Source organism: Mus caroli, chromosome 14 (genome assembly GCF_900094665.2).
Source record: "Mus caroli chromosome 14, CAROLI_EIJ_v1.1, whole genome shotgun sequence".
Taxonomy (NCBI): domain Eukaryota; kingdom Metazoa; phylum Chordata; class Mammalia; order Rodentia; family Muridae; genus Mus; species Mus caroli.
Window position 1 is genome coordinate 1,056,558 of NC_034583.1, and position 19,779 is coordinate 1,076,336.

At 46.2% G+C, this 19,779-nt stretch overlaps 1 protein-coding gene across 3 annotated transcripts in view; it reads left to right on the plus strand.

Annotated features, from left to right (window-relative positions):
- The first annotated feature begins 504 nt into the window (after positions 1-504).
- Positions 505-19,779, plus strand: part of Flnb (filamin B) — a 133,979-nt gene continuing 114,704 nt past the window's right edge. For all 3 annotated transcript variants that reach the window (XM_021181301.2, XM_021181302.2, XM_021181303.2), the window contains exon 1: positions 505-960. In XM_021181301.2, coding sequence (XP_021036960.1) covers positions 669-960 — 292 coding nt within the window. In that variant the 5' untranslated portion in view covers positions 505-668. The remainder of the gene's footprint in view (positions 961-19,779) is intronic.

Here is a 19,779-nt window from a genome sequence, read left to right on the forward strand (position 1 = left end):
TGTTTTTTCGAGACAGGGTTTCTCTGTGTAGCCCTGGCTGTCCTGGAACTCACTTTGTAGACCAGGCTGGCCTCGAACTCAGAAATCCGCCTGCCTCGGCCTCCCAAGTGCTGGGATTAAAGGCATGCACCACCATGCGCAGCTCTGAGTTCCTTTTCATATAGAAGTCAACGTGTCTAATTTATGTGCAGACTCTGAGAAAAGCACGTTCCTCTCACTGATGGGTGGCATATTCCCTCTTGACGCAACCATCCCTTCTAGTCTAGTCCCCCGCCTCCTCGTGTGCCCTTATTCTGGGCCTTTCCCAAGTTACTTTCTTCTTGCTGGCCAGTACATCAGGTTGGGGATACTTAGGAAGCACCACCCCACCCCACCCTCCGGCGTAATGCAGGCTTTGGACCGTAGAGGGCGAGCGCAGCTAAGGAGTTCGCTTCTATAGGGTAGAAACGGGGCGGAGCCTCGGGGGCGGGGCGGCGTAGCGCGCAGGCGCCAAGCCAGGCTACTTCGCGCCCGGGGTCGGACGAAGGCAGTCCTGATCCTGTTGCGGCTAGTATAGCAGCGCTTTCGAACCCTTTCCCCACTTGCCTCAGTTCCCCTTCCCCGGGCCCTTGGGGCTTTTCATCTCAGTCCCTGCAGCTCGTTGTCTCCGCGTACTCTCTGCCTCCAGGATGCCGGTGACGGAGAAAGACCTGGCGGAGGACGCGCCGTGGAAGAAGATTCAGCAGAACACGTTCACGCGCTGGTGCAACGAGCACCTCAAGTGTGTGAATAAACGCATCGGGAACCTGCAGACCGACCTGAGCGACGGGCTGCGGCTCATCGCGCTGCTCGAGGTGCTCAGCCAGAAGCGCATGCACCACAAGTACCATCAGCGGCCCACCTTCCGACAGATGAAGCTGGAGAATGTGTCTGTGGCTCTGGAATTCCTAGACCACGAAAGCATTAAGCTCGTGTCCATTGGTGAGTGTTGTGGCCAGGCCCTAAGTTTGCAGTAATCGGGGTATCCGGCAGCGCGCCCCCACTGCGCATCGCTACCCGGGTGTGAGGGAGGGGGAGATGGTCCTGGGATGAGGACCTAGGAACATAGGCCTTTTCCGCGGTGCCATCTGTGGGCTGGGACCTGGCGTGATTGCTCGACGCGGTGCTCCTGGCGGTGCCGCTGCAGTGTTGGGGTGGGTTAAGCACTAAGACCTTCCAGTCACACCTGGAGATTTAATTTGCGGGAACTCCTGGGATTGCTGGGGAAATCGTCTGCTGACCCTAATGACAACGCCGTGGACTCAAGTACCAAATCCCTACTTTACGCTAGCCAGGTGCGCCCAGAGCTGCGTGACCCGCCTGGGCTGAAAGGGCGTTGGCTTCGAGTCTGGGCGTGGAGACCTAGGACGCGACCGCTCTCTTGCTTAGGATCTCTCCACCTAGGTGGAGACGAGGACCTGAGACCCTCCCCTCCCCTTCTTAGACCGGAATGGGTGTGGGCTCTGAGGTTGGAAGGGGCGTCACAGGGGAATGTCCTCACTTCCTAGCTCTGGCTCAGCGCTGGCGGGTTCCTTCAGGTGGAGATAATTTAGTGGTTGATAATAATTAATGTGTGTAGAAGAGGACTTGACTGGCGCTGGCTGTGTGGCTCTCAGAGTTATCTCAATACTTAACGTCCGGTGGCCTGAGATGTTCTTAGGCCCATTTTAATTTTTATTAGCGGGCTGATAGACTTGCCCAGGGCCACCTCTAATGTGGTCCAACTGAGAAGTGAAGCAGTCCCCCACCCCATTTTCCTGGGTCTTCCTGAGAGGGAGTTTGAGTCCCGCTTCTTTCCTCCCGTCTTGGGTGAGAGAATTAAGACCTGGAGTACTTTAGGCTTCTACAGAGAAAACAGGGCTCTTGAGAATGTGTTTTGTGATGGACAAGGGAGGTGTGTACGTGCCCGGGCTCACTTGTTTGCCCCCGTAGGCATTCGTGTGTGCACATATAGCATATATTTATGAAAGGGTTTTTTTTTTGTACACAGTGGGTGTGCAAAGTATTATGTAGAGGATGTGTGCACTTCGTGAAAGGGATTCTTAGGACTGGGGTTTCTTCCTGAGGAAGCAAGGCCATTCCAGTGACTCCAGTGACAGAAAGGAAGGAAGGTGGGTGTGGCTTCTGGGACTTTCTCTAGTGTAAAGGGGTTCCCTCTGGACTGAGCCTCCTCCTGGCCTCGCCCTGGACTTTCCCCACACCTGTGCTGGCAGGTAGATGGCTTGCTACTTCCTGGGGCCAGGCTGCTAGCTACCAGCCTGCCTCCCAGCAAGCTCTCCCTCCCAGGGGTGGCTTCTCAATGGAGGAAGCTGCCAGGGGTGCATCACATGGGGGGGGGGCATCTTTTATATTGAGGAGGGAGGACCTCAGAATTCTACAGGAACTCTACTTTCCTATGAAGAATGATTTTCAAAGCCTGCCTGGCTGAGCTGGACTTGCCTTCATCCATTGTTTATGCTATATGTATTTCATTAACTCAACAAAGAAAATTAAATTAAACCAGGAGTTAAACATGACAGAATTGCTGAAGAAGAAGAAGAAGAAGAAGAAGAAGAAGAAGAAGAAGAAGAAAGAGAGAGAGAGAGAAAGAAAGAAAGAGAAAAGAAATCACAGCCCCAGAAAATCAAGCACTTCCTAATTTACTAGCTGTTACTCGTGGGCTGCTCCTCCAAGCTTGTGGGTCTCATTCTGGCCTTGCCTGGTGGTCCCTCACAGTTTTCTAATTGGTCCTCATGATTTCCACTCGAACCTGCTGAGGCCTGAGCCCCCCATTGTCTAACATCTCACAGTTACCTTCCATTCATCTGTTACCCATGGCCAGCTTGTGTCAGTAGCCCTTCACAAGTTGTAGTTTGATTTGTCCCTTTAAAATACTTCTTGGATCGTATTCCCCGGAGTAGTATTCCTAGGTTAGAGGGTGTGGCCACATACAACTCCTCCCTAGCCTCCCTAGTTGCTTTCCAGAAAGATCTCTTAGCAAACAGGTTTTCCAGCCTCTGGAGACCTATCCATCTTGCCAGGGGCCCAGACTGCTGCAGGAGGAAATGGAGCCTAGGCCTAGGGATAGATGTCATAGGTAATGACCAGCCCAAAAAAATGTCATCTGGCTTGGACCTTGGTTCACTTGTGTTGTCTTGTGCTTGCCATGACACTTTTTATTAGGGCCACCCACTGTATGTTCTGTTGAATGGTCCCATTGAATAGCCAGGATAATCAATTGATATCAATTAATGTCCTTCTGATAATGATCTTCTCTAACAGTCCCCTAGAGGGTCAGGCAGGGGTTGAGTTCTGTCCTAGGCGGCCACATGTTACTTAGAAAGCAGTTGCTGTTGCTAATGATGTTGTTAGTATTAGTGTTTCCTACTTAAAAAGACAGGAAACAGAAATGAACCAAATTCTAGAGGCAACGGGGCTAGGAAGCCCACGGAGCCCAGAATGCATGATAGCCAAGCTATTGAATTTGAACTTCGAGTGGATTTCTTTCTAGTGTCAGAGAGCCAATACAGCCTCCCTTCCTCTTCCCTGCATAGAAGGGTTGATATAGCTTACTTACACGTTGCAGTTCCAGGGTGTTGAAGCTGGATAGCCATGGTCTGAACCTTAGCCTCAGATGCAGTAGGTAGGGATCATGGGGGTCTTTGATGAGAGGCAAGATTAATCCTCTGGGCTGTGATGACATCTCCTGGGATTAAAGGTTGTAACTGTCAGGAGGTGTTTTGTCTTGCGGTTGGTTGACCCTTGAGGAATAGCTGCTGTCTCCATTGGTGGCATTTTATTGAGCATTCTTGTTCTCCAGGGGCTCATGTTTTACTCTATAACCGGGGATGCTTATTGGATGAATTCAGAGCATCGCTGTACACCGTGGCTAACGCCCAGCAGTTACATTGTGAGAACCTTTAGAATCATGTCCGTAAGCCCAGCTGTGAGACATGAGATGGTCAGCAGCTGCTAGAGGCCAGTGACATATCTGCCAATAACTTCTGAAAGACAGCCATGGCTATTTGTTTGCTCACATTTGTGGTTTATCAGAAGTTGGTCCCACCCTAGGCGCTATCCCAACATTGAGAGTTTTATTTAGTTTCCTATGTCTTGAGCAGTTCGCAGAGAGGCTCAGCCTGCCTGGTTACAGGGTTTTTGTTAGGAGTTGGCAGTATTATTTACTTGTTTTCTCCACAAATCTTTCTGACTTTTGGGCAGCCCAGCTTACTTTGGAAAGAAAAGAAGTCTCCAAGCCCAAGAATGACAATTGAGGCTGCTAGAAATTTGGGTAATCTATTATGGTTTGGTCCTCTGGAAAAGGATTTTCTTCTTCCCCGTTTACAAGATGCAGCTGATGCTGATTGCTTGCTTAGCTTTACCTGCACAGGGTCAACCTAGGCACTGTTAGTGTGAGTTCCTAAGCCTTTGGGTCCCTGGATGGCTCACCATGCCACTAGCATCTCCTTCCTTTTCTCTCCTCATCACTAGTCTGATGCAGTTCCCATTTGTGATTCCTTATGAACTAGCAAGCAAAAGCCACTGTGTTCTTTTGGACCATGAAATCTAAGAGTCACAGAGAGTACTTATGTAGCAAAATCTCAATTTGTTAGAATTGACAAATTCAGGGTCATTTGCAACAAGACCACCCATTACTGTGAGGTATACTAAGGGCAAAGGGGGTCGGTCAATTCTCTCTTGCCACAAAGTAACTATTAAAACTTTTCTACACCTCTGTTGTCTAATTGCTGAAATAGAAATAATAAATAACACCATAGAAAAGTTGTTACAAGGATAATTTTACATATCTTTTGCTTGCAAAAAAAGTTAATATTCCTAAAAGTGACTGAAACAGGGACTGGAGAGAGTTGGCTTAGTAGCTAAGAACACTTGCTGTTCTTGCAGAGGATCGGAGTTCAGTTCTCAGCACACATGTGATGTCTCACAACTCTCTGTAAATCCAGTTCCAGGCACTAGGCACACACACACACACGTATGCAAGCAAAGCACTCAAACAATCAAAAACAAAACAAAACAAAACTATTGTTTGAAGTGCCTGGAGTAGTTCAGGGTACATAGCAAGTGCTCTGTGAGTGCTTGTTAACTAGACAGGCTACTCTGAGATTATCTCGAGTTGGGCTGGAAGGGTGTGCACACTGGACTGAAGCTGCAAGCAGCGCTCTGGGAGGCCAGTTCAGCTGGCTAATGTTGATCCTACTTGCTAAAATAGAGTGGGGAGCTGCTTAGAGGGTGTCTGCTTCTTGGAAGGGGATGACCCTGCTGTGTTCTGGCTGCCCCCAGGACCCATTCACACCAGCTTTGTTTCTGAGCTGGACAGGAGCTCCAGGCGCCTGTCATTCCAACCTCCCACCCCGTTCAGGAATCTCTGGGCCAAATCACTTCCAGATGGTGGCTGCTGGGCCTCTGCTAAGCTTTAACAATGGTGGAGCCAGCATGCCAGTGAGTGGCTGCCTTCATTCTTGGAGGGTCTGTGGGAAGAAGGACTTTTATATGGAGCCAAGTATGTCTTTAGGCACTCCCTGACACACGGGTCCAGGTTCTGCCCTGTGAGCAGGCATCACAAAGTGGGCTGCTGACAGTGTTCAAACCACAAGCTTTTAGACCATGGCAAGGGATTCTAGACATCTTACTTTCTGTATACATAGAATCAGCAGGTTCTAGGCCTGTTGACCAGGCATGGACTCAAGAGCTAGACTGCTTGGATTGTAATGCTCTCACTCTGCTCCATAACAGCTCTAGTGTGTTGCTTTAATTTTTCTAAGCCATGGCTTTTCTATCTGCAAAATGAAGGAAAGTAATAAGTAGTCCATATAGAGTTGTGGCAGGGAGTGGAAATCTGACTAGGCTGGACCTGGAGCTCAATTGGAAGAATTCTTGCCTAGGATATGCAGAGCCCAGAATTTGAACCCCAGAACTGAGTGAACCTGTCATGGTGGCACACACCTGTAATTCCAGGACTTGGTAAAGTAGAGGCAAGATGGTCAAAAATTTGAGGTCATCTTCAACTACATGGCAGATCTGAACTTACTCTGGGCTACATGAGACCCCGCCGTTCATACACACACACACACACACACACACACAATGATGTTAATATGTTCATTGTTAATATTTTTTGTTTGTTACGAGTCTCATGTAGCCTAGGCTAGCCTTGGAATTGCAGATAATGTCGCCTCTTCTTTCCAATTTGAAATCTATACAGAGCCTTTTGTATGCCAGACAACCACTCTACTAACATGCTATCCCCTTAGTGTCTTGGATTTTCTCTTTTACTTCATCTATTTTATTGTTTTATGTTTAACTTTACTCTTTTATTATTCTAAGAAGCTAGATCTGAATTAGAACCCCGCCTTAAGCCTGATGGAATGAGCCATTTCAACCTAAATGGGTACCATTCCTACTTTAATAATGATTACAGTTGCCATGCATGATATTCTACTAGAAATCAGCTCTTATATTATTCATGTAACTAGTTACTGACCGAGTGTGCCAATGAGCAGAGTAGACTCGGGTTCATCATATAATGAGCAATGGCATTTCTTCAGAGGCCTTGCGGTGGAACTTGTGCTTTTCATGGGACACTGAGTCCATGACCTAGGGAGAGCATTTCCTGGGAAAGATGATTAACACACCAGGTGGTTCTCTGTAGGCTATGGTGCCAAAATGGCAAGTGAGGGTGGGTATTGGAGCTAAAGAAGGGGGTGCTGGTTATTTTAGTTGTGTTGCTTGGCATGACAATTGGAGCTGGGAAAACCGGAGCTCTGTATAAGATTCCACATCGTCAGTATGTTTTTTTAGATTGTTATTGAGACAACAGCTCAGGCAGGCTTCGGCCTTCAAATCACTGAAATTGTAGGCACTACCTGCTAGCATTTGCCTTTAGTGCTTTTCTTTGATAAATGATAATTGTTATATCACTTCTACAGACTGTTATAAAGTAATTGTATAAGACTTTTGCTTTGCCTGTATTCAGTGGCAAAGGTCACCCCAGAACCGCTGCTGCCACTCATCCTCCTTCTGCCGGTCCCCACACTCTAGAACGTCCTTGGCCAGATTCTTCTCTACTGTTAGCAGGAACATAGCTTGGCCCTTGACCCTGGTGACGAAGCTGCACTGTACTCGCAGTGGCTGACCGATTCTCCTCCCCCACCCTCAGAACCTGATTTTTCTGAGTAGTTCAGGTAGAAACCTTGGCAGGGACAGCAGAGTGGTTCTGTTTATTTGTCTGGTTCTTGGAACCAGCTCTGCCTCCTTCCTGCCTTTGCTGTGCTCAATGTTGAGCTGTGCACCCTTGGCCTCTCCTATAACACCAAGTGTTTTCATGCCTTCTGTCTGCTAAGCATTGGTCTGTGCAATTCTTATCTCTTCTGCCTTATTGCAAACCCTCTAATGCTTTATTATTTTTTGAGATAGGCTCTCACTTTACAGTGCAGACTGTTCTCAAACTTGTGATCCTCCTGTTTCCACCTTCTGAGTGTTGTATCTTTGCATTTTATGGATGAGAAAGGTAAGGCTGAAACCCACCTCCCTTTATAAGTCAGGTGTGGTACAGACAGCAATTTATGTCTCACCAGAAGTCACTTGTTCCCCAGCGTGGCTATGAATGTGACCCAATGCAAAACTGTAAACTGACTTAAGACATTATATATGAATTGTTTTCCTTTCTTCTTTTTATTGGGGTGGGGGCCATAATTCAAGTATGCGGTTTTGTCCTATGGACTTTGTGGATGACTCCTGTCGCAGGGTCAAGAGCTTACTTTGAGAGTCAAGTGTTTTCATGTCAGACTGTACACGGCCAGATAAATGGGTCTATTGTAGAAAGGGGTTATGGGAGAGACTTTCTCCTTGATTGGTTGGTGTTTGCTTTATTTCTTGTTTTGTTTTGCTTCAGCCTTTACTGGTTTGTGCCTGATTAATGCAACACTAACATTTTCTGCTACAAGCTGACCTTCATGACACAGCTTCAGCTGCTCAGGAGGCTGAGCATCACAGGTTCAAGGCCAGCTTGTACAGTTTAGTGGGATCCTGTCTCAGCATGAAGTGGAAAAAAGTAGGTTTGGTGGGGTGTGGACAAGGATAGCGATCAGTGCTAGAATACGTGAGACCTAGGTTCAATCCCTAGTTACGGGAGGTAGGGAGAGAATGACATTTCCTGACCCACCTTTGTGCACATTTGCCTTACCTGCCACCACACCAGAGAACATTGATTGTGTGTGGAGCGTGCTTTCCACAGTGTCTTTAGATATTTCTGTGAATCCTTTGCCTTTGGTTCACAGTGGGGAACAGCAAAAACTTGTTTGCTTTGAGGCAGCTGTTTGGGGCCTTGTGTTGTGAGGCCTAGAAGCCAGAGGTGGGGAAGGAGCCTTCCCAGGAATCCCTTATGGCTCCTGTCTTGCCATAAAGCAAGTGTGGACCGAGGTGGGGGATGTGTCGAGCTGGCTGTGTCAGCAGAGCACTGGTGGACATTGGCCCAGCTGCGCTATGTTGGAAATGACCTCGCCTACATCCCTTTCTTCTGCTACCTTTAAACATTAACCAGGGGAAGGTGTTTTCTGGGGAGTACAGTGTTCCTCTCAGCACAGGTCTGGCCGTGGTCTTTTCTTTGTGTGGCTCTGGCCTATCTTGCCTGCCGTTCCACCAAGTGGCTTTCTGTTCATTGTTCCGCTGGCCTCAGGCAGGCCACCAGCAGGAAGGAAGCTGTGTGCTTGAAGCTCAGCTTGTGTTGCCCGTGGCCTTCTCCACCCCCAGAGAAGCTGGTCTGAAGGCTCATTCAGGGCTCAGCCTTCTGAGTAGTTCAGGGCTGGCTTGTTGAAAGGTCTGGGTTTTTACACCGCACTCCTGTTCTCTGTCTCTGAAGGCCCTTTATGCTGGCATGAATTCCCTTTCTCATGGAGATTTGAAGCTCTTTTGACTAAATGGGCCGGTCACCTTACTGGGTATTTTCATAAGGATTTCGCCATGCCAGCCAACTTTTCTGGAATTTCCTCTCTGATAGAAAGGCAACCAATGAGGTTGGAATTATTTGGAACTTCGCTTGGAATGTTGGCACCCTCACTATATAGGGAAACGGGTGGGGATTTGTGGCAAGGAGTATGTAAATTTGCTGTGACACATAAATTGAGATTTTTAAGATGGAAAAAAAAAAACCCTCAAGCAGTTGGCTTTCCTTCCACAAAGAAGAAATGGTGTTTGTTTCCACCTTGTGCTGAGTGTGACTGGGACAGTCAGGCCTCCCTTGCAAGTGGAGGTAGGAAAGGTTCTGAGTGTTCCTCTGTGCCCTCTGCAAGCCAGCCCCAACAGTTTGGTTTCTGTCATGTTGGTACCACAGTTCTTATGTGAATCATTCCGAGTTCTTTGCATGTTCCTGGAGGGACTTAACAGATTCAAAGGAATCAAGAATGATTCGGCATCCCACAGTCTGTCAAGCATTTTTGGAGAATAAATGGAAGAGTTACTATTGGTAATAAGGCAGCTAGAAACGGGGTCAGACATTTTTTGAGACAGGGTATCCCAGGCTGGCCTTATACTTGGTGTGTAACTAAGGACGACCTTGAACTTATGATGTACCACACACCTTGTTTCTATGCAGGTCTCTGTGACTTGGTAGTTCCCTGGCTTAGAAGGGAAAACTGCTTCAGAAAGAGACAGAACACAGTGGAAAGATCAGGGATGCTTCAGATCATCTGGAAGCAGGACCCAGAAGTATCAGGAATACAGAAGCTAGGTAGATCCTGGCTTAGAAGCATGCGTGGGTGGCTTGTCCTGGTCCTCAATAGCAGCTGAAGGAGGGTAACTGGCACCTGGGGATGGGATGACTCTGGGGCAGGGGGATTGTTACTGGAAGGGCCTAGCATTCTACGTCTAGCAATGCCTCTCTTTCTACAATCCTCTGTGTGTCGTCTTTATGTGTTTTCTCTGATATTCCAAGGCTGTTACTTCAGTAGACAGAGAGCCGGTTCCCGGACCCGTATCCCTCTCTAACATCTGACTTGCTCTCTTCTGCTGTTGTAATTGTTCCAGGGATATATCTTACCTCTGAGCTTGGCACTTAAGAAATAACGTGCTGAGTAAATAAACAGTTTCTAGCACAATGGGTTGAGTAATAAGCCCAGTGCATTGATTTGCTGGTAATTTGTTTGTTTGTTGCGTCTTGTTGCTAAAGCAGGAACAATTGTATAGTGTGACCTGTGGGTGTCCCAGCCAAAGTCCCAACTTTTGGATCTGTGATGTTGAACTTGATTTAGTCCTTCATGCTCACCCTCTCGTCACTGACAGTTGACAGTCAGCTGTTAGAAAGCAAGGTTTCTCAAGTGAAGCTCAGACAATGAACTTAATAGTGAGCCACTGAGGCTCAGATCCCGGTAGTCACAGCAACCGCTTCATGAGAAGGAGAGTGTGTATATTGAGTATCTGCAAAGAACCAGGCCTTGTTCTAAAGGCTTTCCAACAATAGCTAAAGGAAACCTCAGGGCAACCATTTGTTTGTTTTGTTTTTGTTTTTTCGAGACAGGGTTCCTCTGTATAGCCCTGGCTGTCCTGGAACTCACTCTGTAGACCAGGCTGGCCTCAAACTCAGAAATCTGCCTGCCTCTGCCTCCCAAGTGCTGGGATTAAAGGCGTGCACCACCACTGGCCCGACATTCATGGCAACTTTGAAAGACAATTATTGTTTTTTTTTTGTTTTGTTTTGTTTTTTTTGGTTTTTTCGAGACAGGGTTTCTCTGTGTAGCCCTGGCTGTCCTGGCACTCACTTTGTAGACCAGGCTGGCCTCGAACTCAGAAATCCGCCTGCCTCTGCCTCCCGAGTGCTGGGATTAAAGGCGTGCGCCACCACTGGCCCGACATTCATGGCAACTTTGAAAGACAATTATTGTTATAATGTCCTTATAGAAGTAAGGAAAGCGAGGCGCACCCAGCTGGCTAGTAGGGCTGTGTTGCATGTTTGTCTATGTGTAGACATCAGATCGCCTGAAACTGGAGTTACAGACAGTTGTGAGCTGCCACGTGGGTGCTGGGAATTGAACCTGGGTCTTCTGGAAAAGCAGTCAGTATTCTTAACTATTGAACCGTCTCTTCAGCCTCAAGCATGTTTTTGAATGAAAGGTCATTTTTGTAGGCTGGTGAGGTAGCTTAGGGGGTTAAAGTGTTTGGGGTTCAGTTCCTGGGACCCACATGTTGGAAGGATGGAGAACTCCTGCAAATTGTCCTCTGTCTTCTCCCACATACCCAACATGATGCATGTACGTGCACACATGTGCACACACACTCACACAAATGTTACATACATAAATAAAATCATATAAATGGTTACATACATAAATATAATTTAAAAATTTTTACATTTGTAATTATTTATTTTGAAACAAAAATTAAGTACAGAGAAAAGCATGGCTCTTACCTGTGAAGAACTTGGGTGAATTATTTTGCTTCCTTTCGGGGAGTTTGGCATACAGTCTCCTTTTGGTTGTAAGGGAGGAGAGAGAGGTGGTTTTCTCAGGAATGAGTGTGGACTGGACTCTCTTGTGCAGTCATTGCTCACACTGGTGTTTGTAACCAGATTCCCCTTTGAGCTTTAACTGTGCTTGGACCAGCATTAACATTGGATGGCTTACTTGCCCCTCACTATGGTTTGGAAGTCTCTTGGTTCAGGAATATGTTTTGGTCAACCATGGAGCAGGGGTGTTCCAGCTACTTCCTGTGTCTTAAAAGCTTTTAGGACCAACTTTTATTGGGACTGCCAGGGTCTGTTAATAACAGTTATTATGTTTGGTAACTGTTGCAATTTTTGTCTCATATTTAGCTGCCCAGTAGAGAGAGATTCAGTTTAGTTTTTAGTTACTCAGCTACACCCACAGTTTAAACTGTGTTTCAGAAGTCCCCTGGCAGGATGGAGTTGGACAGCCTAGTTGGTTTCCCTTGCCCTCTTAGGGACTTGTAGAGATTGTCCCATACTGGCCCGAAGGCTTCACACTCTCATGGAGGAGCTTTTCCCAGTCGTACACCAGACCCACAGAATCTCCCATTTCTGTTTCCAGTGGGGCAAGGGAGATGGAATGAGAGCTACTTCTGACATAGTCACGTTCCAAGTGCTTAAGACAATAGGGTAAGAATGACCCTGCCACTTCCTTGGGAGTCTCAGGGGCAGGGTTTCTGGAGTGTTCTGATTAGAAGTACTTTGTTTGCCCTGTCACAGCACTCTGGAATAGCACTCTGGTCCTGGAGGACCATAAATGTCACATAAATCACACCCATCCCCCATCTTCTCGTACCCTTCCCTCATTGGTGAGGGTCACCTCAGGCTAGAGGAAGAAGTAATCTCATTATCAAGGAAGGGTTTATCCTGGCTAGGAATTGGTCAAATCTGAGAGACTGAGACTGTTATCAAGAGAAGAGGTCACCTGGGCTTTTGATTATCTGTTGGTTAGGCACCATCTGGCTTAGTGGCATTTTCTGGCCTTCTGGGCAGTCTTGCCTTAAAGATAGAAAGAATGATGACACTTTTGCTTTTTGTTGTTGTTGTTTTGTTCTTTGTTTTTGTTTGTTTGTTTTTGTTTTTTGGAGACAGATCTAACTATGTAGCTCTGCCTGTCCTGTAGACCACGCTGCCCTCAAACTCAGAGATCTGCCTGCCTCTGCCTTCCAAGTTCTGAGATTAAAGGCCAATGCCTTTTTAAAAAATAAAAAATAAAAAAAGACAGCATCTCACACTGTAGCCTAGGCAGGTCCAAAACTTGGGGCAAGCCTCCTAAGGCATAGATAAAAGGCAGAAGCCACCACTCCTGGCAATGCCAAGTACTCTTGACAGATTCTTCTACTTTTCTTATCAGTTTGTATTTTAGTTACTTTCTCATTGATGAGACACCATGACCAAGGTAATTTATAGAAGGTTGGAGTCTGGTGAGGAGCATGGCAGCAGGCAAGCAGGCATGGTGCTGGGACAGTAGAGGAAAGTTAATATCTTATCTGTATGTAGGAGGTCAAAAGAGCTGAGAATGGTATAGCTTTTAAAATCTCAAAGCCCATCCCAGGCCACACCTCCTAATCCTTCCCAAACAGTTCTACTAAGTGGGGACCAAGCATTCAAATATACGAGGTTTTGGTGGACATTCTCATTCAAACCACCACAGTTTGGACAATCATTTTCCTTTTTAAATCTTTTTTCCCTACTGGCTCCTTTGCTCTTCTCCTTTTCTTTCATTAACCCATTCTTTTTGTCTCTTGCAATATCCCCCCCCATTTTTTTCAAATTTAAAGCATGTATGTGTGTACGTGTGTGAGAGTATGCACATGTGTATATGTGTATGTGAGTCACATTCCATGTGTAAAGGTCAGAGGATAGTTCTGGGGGGTAGTTCTGGTTTTTCCCACCATGTATGTTGTAGAGATGGAATCTGAGTCATCTTCAGGCTTGGCAGTGGGCATCTTTAGTTGCTCAGGCATCTCGCCAACCTTCTTTGTTTTTTTGTTTGTTTGTTGTTTTGTTTTTTAAAGGATGTATCTGTTGTTATTGCATGTGTGATTGAGTACTTGATTGGCCAGGGCAGACATGCATTGTCACATCACATCACTTCAGGAGATGCTGGAGGACAACTTGTGGGAATTGGTTCTCTCCTACAGTTTGGTCTTAGAGATTGAATTTGGGTTGCAAGATTTGCATGGGCAAACACCTTTATCTGCTAAGCTATCTCACAACCTTCTTCTTTTAAAGGTTTTATTTATTCCTTTTTATGCTGTGTGTATGTGCTTATGTGGGGGGGGGCACAGGTAGGACGGCTTTTTATATGGGTGCTGGGGATTGAACTCTGATCTCCATATTTTAGAGGCAAGCACTTTTCTTGACTGAGCCGTCCCCCTCTCTTTTCTTGCATGTTTGCTTTTGCCTTGTCTGTATAAGAGATGGCCTTTGAAAGCATTGTAACATGCTGATCACCTTTTTGTTGGCTCTGACTGGCCACAGGAAGTGTTTCTCTCCTGCTCTCCAGACAGGCAAGGTGATCTGTAATCCCAGGTGCTTCTGAGGTTTGGAGGCTCATTTGAGCATGAGTGTATGAAACCAGCCTGGGCAACACAGACTCAACCATAAGGGGGAGGGGAGGGAGGTAGCATTTGAGAGTCTGAGGCAGGTGAATTCAAAAAGCCAGTCTGGGCTACAAAGGAAGTGAGGGACAACCCTCCCCCCACAACATTCTCCCTCATGTAGTTATGGGGTAGAAAAGCTCTCGTGTTGGTGTGTCTGGCTCCTAGCAAGCACCCAGGAAATGATAGCTGATTCTGTCCATAGCACTGGTTCTGCTTTATATTCCTGGGTGCAGCCCCGGCTGTTTTGTCAGGATTTAGTGGAAATTAGGAGCAGTAGGGAGCTAGAAAGACAAGAAGGTTTTTCCAGTATCAGTCTCTGCAACCCCAAGGCCATGCTGACTGCCTTGCATGCTTCCATGTGGATCAAAGTAGCAAAGTGAGCCATCTGTTTCCACCCAGCACCCGGATGGAAGACTAGCGGTCCAGGACTTGGCCCTGGGTATCACTTTCTCTCCCTTTAATCCGGGCTCTTCTGTCTGGGACATTGTAGGGCAGCCTGCGCCACCTGGCACCAACACTTTCACTGTCCTAGGTATGCCCTTAACCCTAGCACAGTCCAACCTTGTGTTACGAGGCTTATGATAGTACTTTAACAGTAATGCTCGGGAACTACCCTGAAGATCCCTGAAGGTTGCTGGATCAGAATGGGCGTAGGAGGCTGTGGATTCTAATGTAGGAGTGGATCTGGGAAGTGACTGCAGTTTGCGTCTTGCTTCCTCCATTTGCCTGCTGATTCCATGGGTAGGTTAGACTCCTGACTGATAGGACAACATAATAGCCATCATTTTCTTTTCTGTGCCCAGGGGACATCCAGCCCTTTTCCCAAAGGTAGAGTTGGTAAAGGTTCTTGAGTGAGGAAGGCAGATCTGTTTAAGCACAGGAAGGAATGAGTCAGTCAACGGGGCACAATGGCTTTTGTTTCTCCAGTTCGGGCAGGTCAATATATCAATAGCATCGGCAGCTGTTTAGCCAAGGCTCAGGCTAGCTATTCTTTCTTTTCTTGTATTTTTTTTTGGCGGGGGTGGAGGGGTGGGGGGGTTTGTTTTTTTGTTTTGTTTTGTTTTGTTTTGTTTTCCAAGACAGGGTTTCTCTGTGTAGCCCTGGCTGTCCTGGAACTCGCTCTGTAGACCAGGCTGGCCTCGAACTCAGAAATCCACCTGCCTCTGCCTCCCAAGTGCCGGCTCCATGCTAGCTATTCTTATTCCCAGGTCTATCTCTATGTTCATTTGGACCCCCTTCTCTGACCTTACTTTTGTGTCTGTAAAAAAAAAAAACAAGAACAGAATGAGGCCAGCATCTCCTGGACTCACTCGGACAGTAAAGGAGCCACCTCCCCTCCTACTTTTACATTCTATGGCGGTGTCCATTTCATCCTCACTTAATTTTATTTCCGCCTGCAGTTGACTCACTTTTACAACAGATGTAATTGAAAAGGAGACTTTGTGTCACTATCATAATGGAAAAGCAACATCACTGAGTAAATGGAAGGTAACCATAAATAAACCCAAAACAGTGTTATAAAGTAGCAGCCAGCTTGCCTCTGCTCAGCAGGAGGCCTCTCTGCTTGTAGCAAAAGGGGGAAATGAGCAGCTGAGCGTGTGGAAAGTAACCATGAGCGCACTTATGCTAAGCCCTTCTCCTGACCTGCTCAGACCTGATGGAGGACTGGACCTGCGGGGAGAACCACATCTCTGATGCATCATGACTGGTAGCCACGCAGCTCTGATTAAATTAGTAATTTACAGTGGTTTCCTCCTTTATCTGTGGTTGGAGACCATGGAGATAAACAATGAGTAAGTTTTAAATTGTACCCCGAGCTGGAGGTGGTGTCTCACCCCTTTAATCCCAGACTTGTTGAGGTCGAGGCTAGCCTGGTCTATAGAGGGAGTTTCAGGACAACCAGGGCTACACAGAGAAACCCTGTCTCAAAAAACAAACAAACAAAATCCAAAACAAACAACAAACAAAATTATACCCTATTCTGAGTATAGATTCTTACACCACCCACGTCATCCTTCCGGGACAGATCCATTCAATTGTCTGGAGGGTCTACGTCCCATTTATTTATTCTAAGTCTGCTTTGTAAAACATGATGTAGGTCCAAGAAGCAAACTGAAAGACTATTTGCTGTGATACTGTTTGTGTTAAGTTTTATTTGCATGTGTATGTAAAACCAATACATACATATATGTTCATGGGAATGACCACTACCAAATTGTGTGGTTGCCAGGCTGTATGTGTGCTGTAACTGGGGCATACAGTCCAGGGTATGCAGCTGGTTGTGGTAGTGCATTTGTTAAATCCCAGCACTGGGGGTTGGGGGGGGATCTCTGAGAGTTTGAGGTCAGCCTGGTCTATGTAGAGAGTTCTAGGCCAGCCAGGGCTACATAGTGAGATCCTGTCTCAAAAACAAAAGTGGGAAGGGGTATGCAGAGGGTTTTGATTCTTCATGTATTTAATTCTTCTGTTGAATGGTAATTGTGTCATATTATAACTTCCCTGTTCAGTGTGTTTGTATAGACGATTTCCCTTATAAAAAGGCTGAGAATGTAGCTCAGTAGTAGAGTAGTAGCCTGGCACGTACAAAGTCCTGGAAGAAAGAAAAGCATAACTGACTAGAAATGGTGGCACAAAGCTGTAGTTCTAGCTTATCAGGAGGCTGAGGTTTGGAGGAGTTTGATCCAACCTAGGCAACCTAACAAGACAAATATATGGATTGATAGAGCCCATTTCTCTATTTGACCATGGAAAAGAGAAACATGCCTGTGTCTATTATTCTGTTTGGATGTCTTGCATACAAGTTTGAGCCCAGCTTGTAACAAAGAACATAGATCATCCTCAAGATGTTGGGATGTGATAGTAAGACAAAAGCCATTCATGCTGAGTAGGAGTCCTCCCCACAGCTGTGTTGAAAGACCTGAGCTAATTACCTTAGGAGTATAAGGCCCTCCTGTTGCTAGTGAACATGATAAGCTTGGGGTTCCCAAAGACACAGAGCCCCAGAAGTTTGCCTCCAGGAACCTGCCGTCAATAGCCTTTTGTCTGAGAGAAGATGTTTTTCAGAGTATTCCAAGGGACTACTGAGATATTTGTACTCTCTAAAAGTAGGTAGAAGTCCAGAGTAGGGGATAATCTGACCAGGAATGAATGGCAGGGAGGGTCGCACTCTGACCTAAACTTTGCACTGGCCAAATTAATTCTGTTGGTCCTCAATGAGTAGAGTGTGTTCTGGTCTCTAAATTTAAAATTTTAAACAAACAAACAAAAAACATTTTTTTTTATTACAACTCAGATATAGTAAAGGGTACTTTATCATACTTGCAGGCAGATACTCTTTCACCCTTAGATACACATTCCTTCACAGAGAAAGGTACCATTACCAATATGAAGACAGAGCATACCTGTGGACCTATGCAACAGCCTTCAAAGTTCCTTTGAACTTTGACCTGGACTTTGATATCTCTCCATTTCAGGCTTCCAAGTGCTGGGATTACAGATGTGTGTGCCTTCATGCCCAGCTTGGTTTTTGTTTGGTTTTTAAAAATACTCTTCTTTTAAAGATGGTTGGTATAAGTGACTGTCATTTTAGTTACTTTTACAAAACTTTTAAGTTTTCATGTAAATAGTTTTTGTAACTAATAGGCAAAGGTCCCCCTATTTCCACCACATGGGTTAACTAGTAGCATGGTAGATGCTTCTTGAAAAAGCAGAATAAAACCTTTCCAGCCATCATTCCACAGCTAGCCCATAAGCTACACCTACTATGAGCCAAGTTGGTACCAAATAGTCACATCTCCCACTTATTCATCTCCGTGTTATAGGTAGGGGAACGGACACACCAAACGTCTCCTTTAGTGACTTGCCACACAGACAAAAAGCAATAGAGGCAGACTTTGGATGGAATGTGGTAGGATGCAGTCGTTCTAACAGTTTCAGGCCCTACTGCCATACGTCATATGGCTCGAGGAAGAAGGTTGGCCCCTGTTCCCAGCAGTCCCAGGAAAGTCTCAGGATTCAGTGGGATTTATCCAGTCTGTGTTCCCTGCCCTCCCCTCAAGTACTGACTGGTCACATAACTATTGTATTCCCCCAATTAGAAATTAGGAACATTGAAGATATGGGAAATGTCTGGTTTTTCCCAGCTAGGGCACTGTGACACTAGTTTGTCAGTTTTTCTTTAGAACACTCTTTCATTTTATAAAAACATGTGTTTCTTACCTAGTCACTTTTAGGTAAGCCTCTTGTCCACACCTGGGAAGAGAGATTATCTGGTCACATCACAGACATAAGAGCAGGGGACACACACTCACATGCGCGCACACACACATACACGCACATACTTTAAGTTTCTTTTTAAAAAGTAGGTTCAATTATTTTTAAATTTTTCATATGTGTATTTGTTTGCCTGCATATATGACTGCATGTGCTTGTTAGTGCCAAGGAGGCCAGAAGAGAGGGTATTAGATCCTCTGGAACTGGAGTTCCAGATGGCTGTGAGCTACCATGTATGCACTGGGGCTTGAACCCAGGTCCTCTGCAAGAGCAGCCTGTGGTCTTAACTGCTGAGCCATCTCTCCAGCTCTCAATGTACATTCCTTAAAAGATGTTACTTAGACATGGATAAGAAATAAAATTCAGTTTAACTGAAAGGGACATAACATCCACACCTCCTGGAATACCAAGTAACTTCACAGACCTGCAGACGTACAGAATTGTATTCCATCTGAAGAGGCTACCAAATTTGGGTCCATGAAAAGCATCAAGCACCCTACCCCAGCTTAAGAAGGAAGAGTTCAAAGAACAAGTGAATGTGTGAGGAATTGGGGATTGGGTTGGTGTTCAGAATTTGTTAAAGGAAACAAAAAGCAAAAACAGAACAATATAAGTGAGCAAACAAACCAACAAAATATAGCTCAAACCAGCAGCCTGGCATTTTGAATGTGTTTCCAGATTGGAAGAGTACTCAGATGAAGCTCAGAGCTTTGAACCTTTGAAGGCTTTGCATGACACCACAACTCACACACCAGGCTAAAGGATGCCCACTTGTTGACTAGGCAGGAGGGCTGGCTGCATCCTCAGCCCTGGCAGTGTGGGCACGATTTTTATTAGGACCAAATTTCCGTTGAGAGGCACACGAAATCTTCCCACTGCCACTGGTGAGCTCACCAGGGCTGGATCCACAAAGGCCGATTGTTTCGGACCCACTGCCTGTAAGCTTCTTAATTAATGGTCAGATTGACCTTTCTTACTGTTACAAACAAAGATGAGCCGCTAATATGCTAAGTTTTTCTTTAATAATACATTTTATTGTGGGAGGGACATGTGGGAGCAGGTGCAGGACATCCATGAGGAGGCTCCAGGAGAGCTTGGGGGAGAGTCAGTCCTTTGTTTTTAATATTGGATCCCAGGGATGAAAGTATAAACTCGTCAGGTTTGGTGCCAAGTGCCGCTGCCCACCGAGCCAGCTCACTGGTCTGCCCTACCCACCGAGCCAGCTCACTGGTCTGTCCCAAACTAAGATTGACTTTTTTGGGAGAATATGATCCCCCCCCCCCCCCCCCCCCCCCCCCCCGTCCAGGGCTGGGGACTAAACCCAGGCCCTATGTACTCTGGGGAAGCTCTCATCACTTGCCTATATGTCCAACCTTGGACAATTATTCTTAATGGATGGATGGGTTTTTA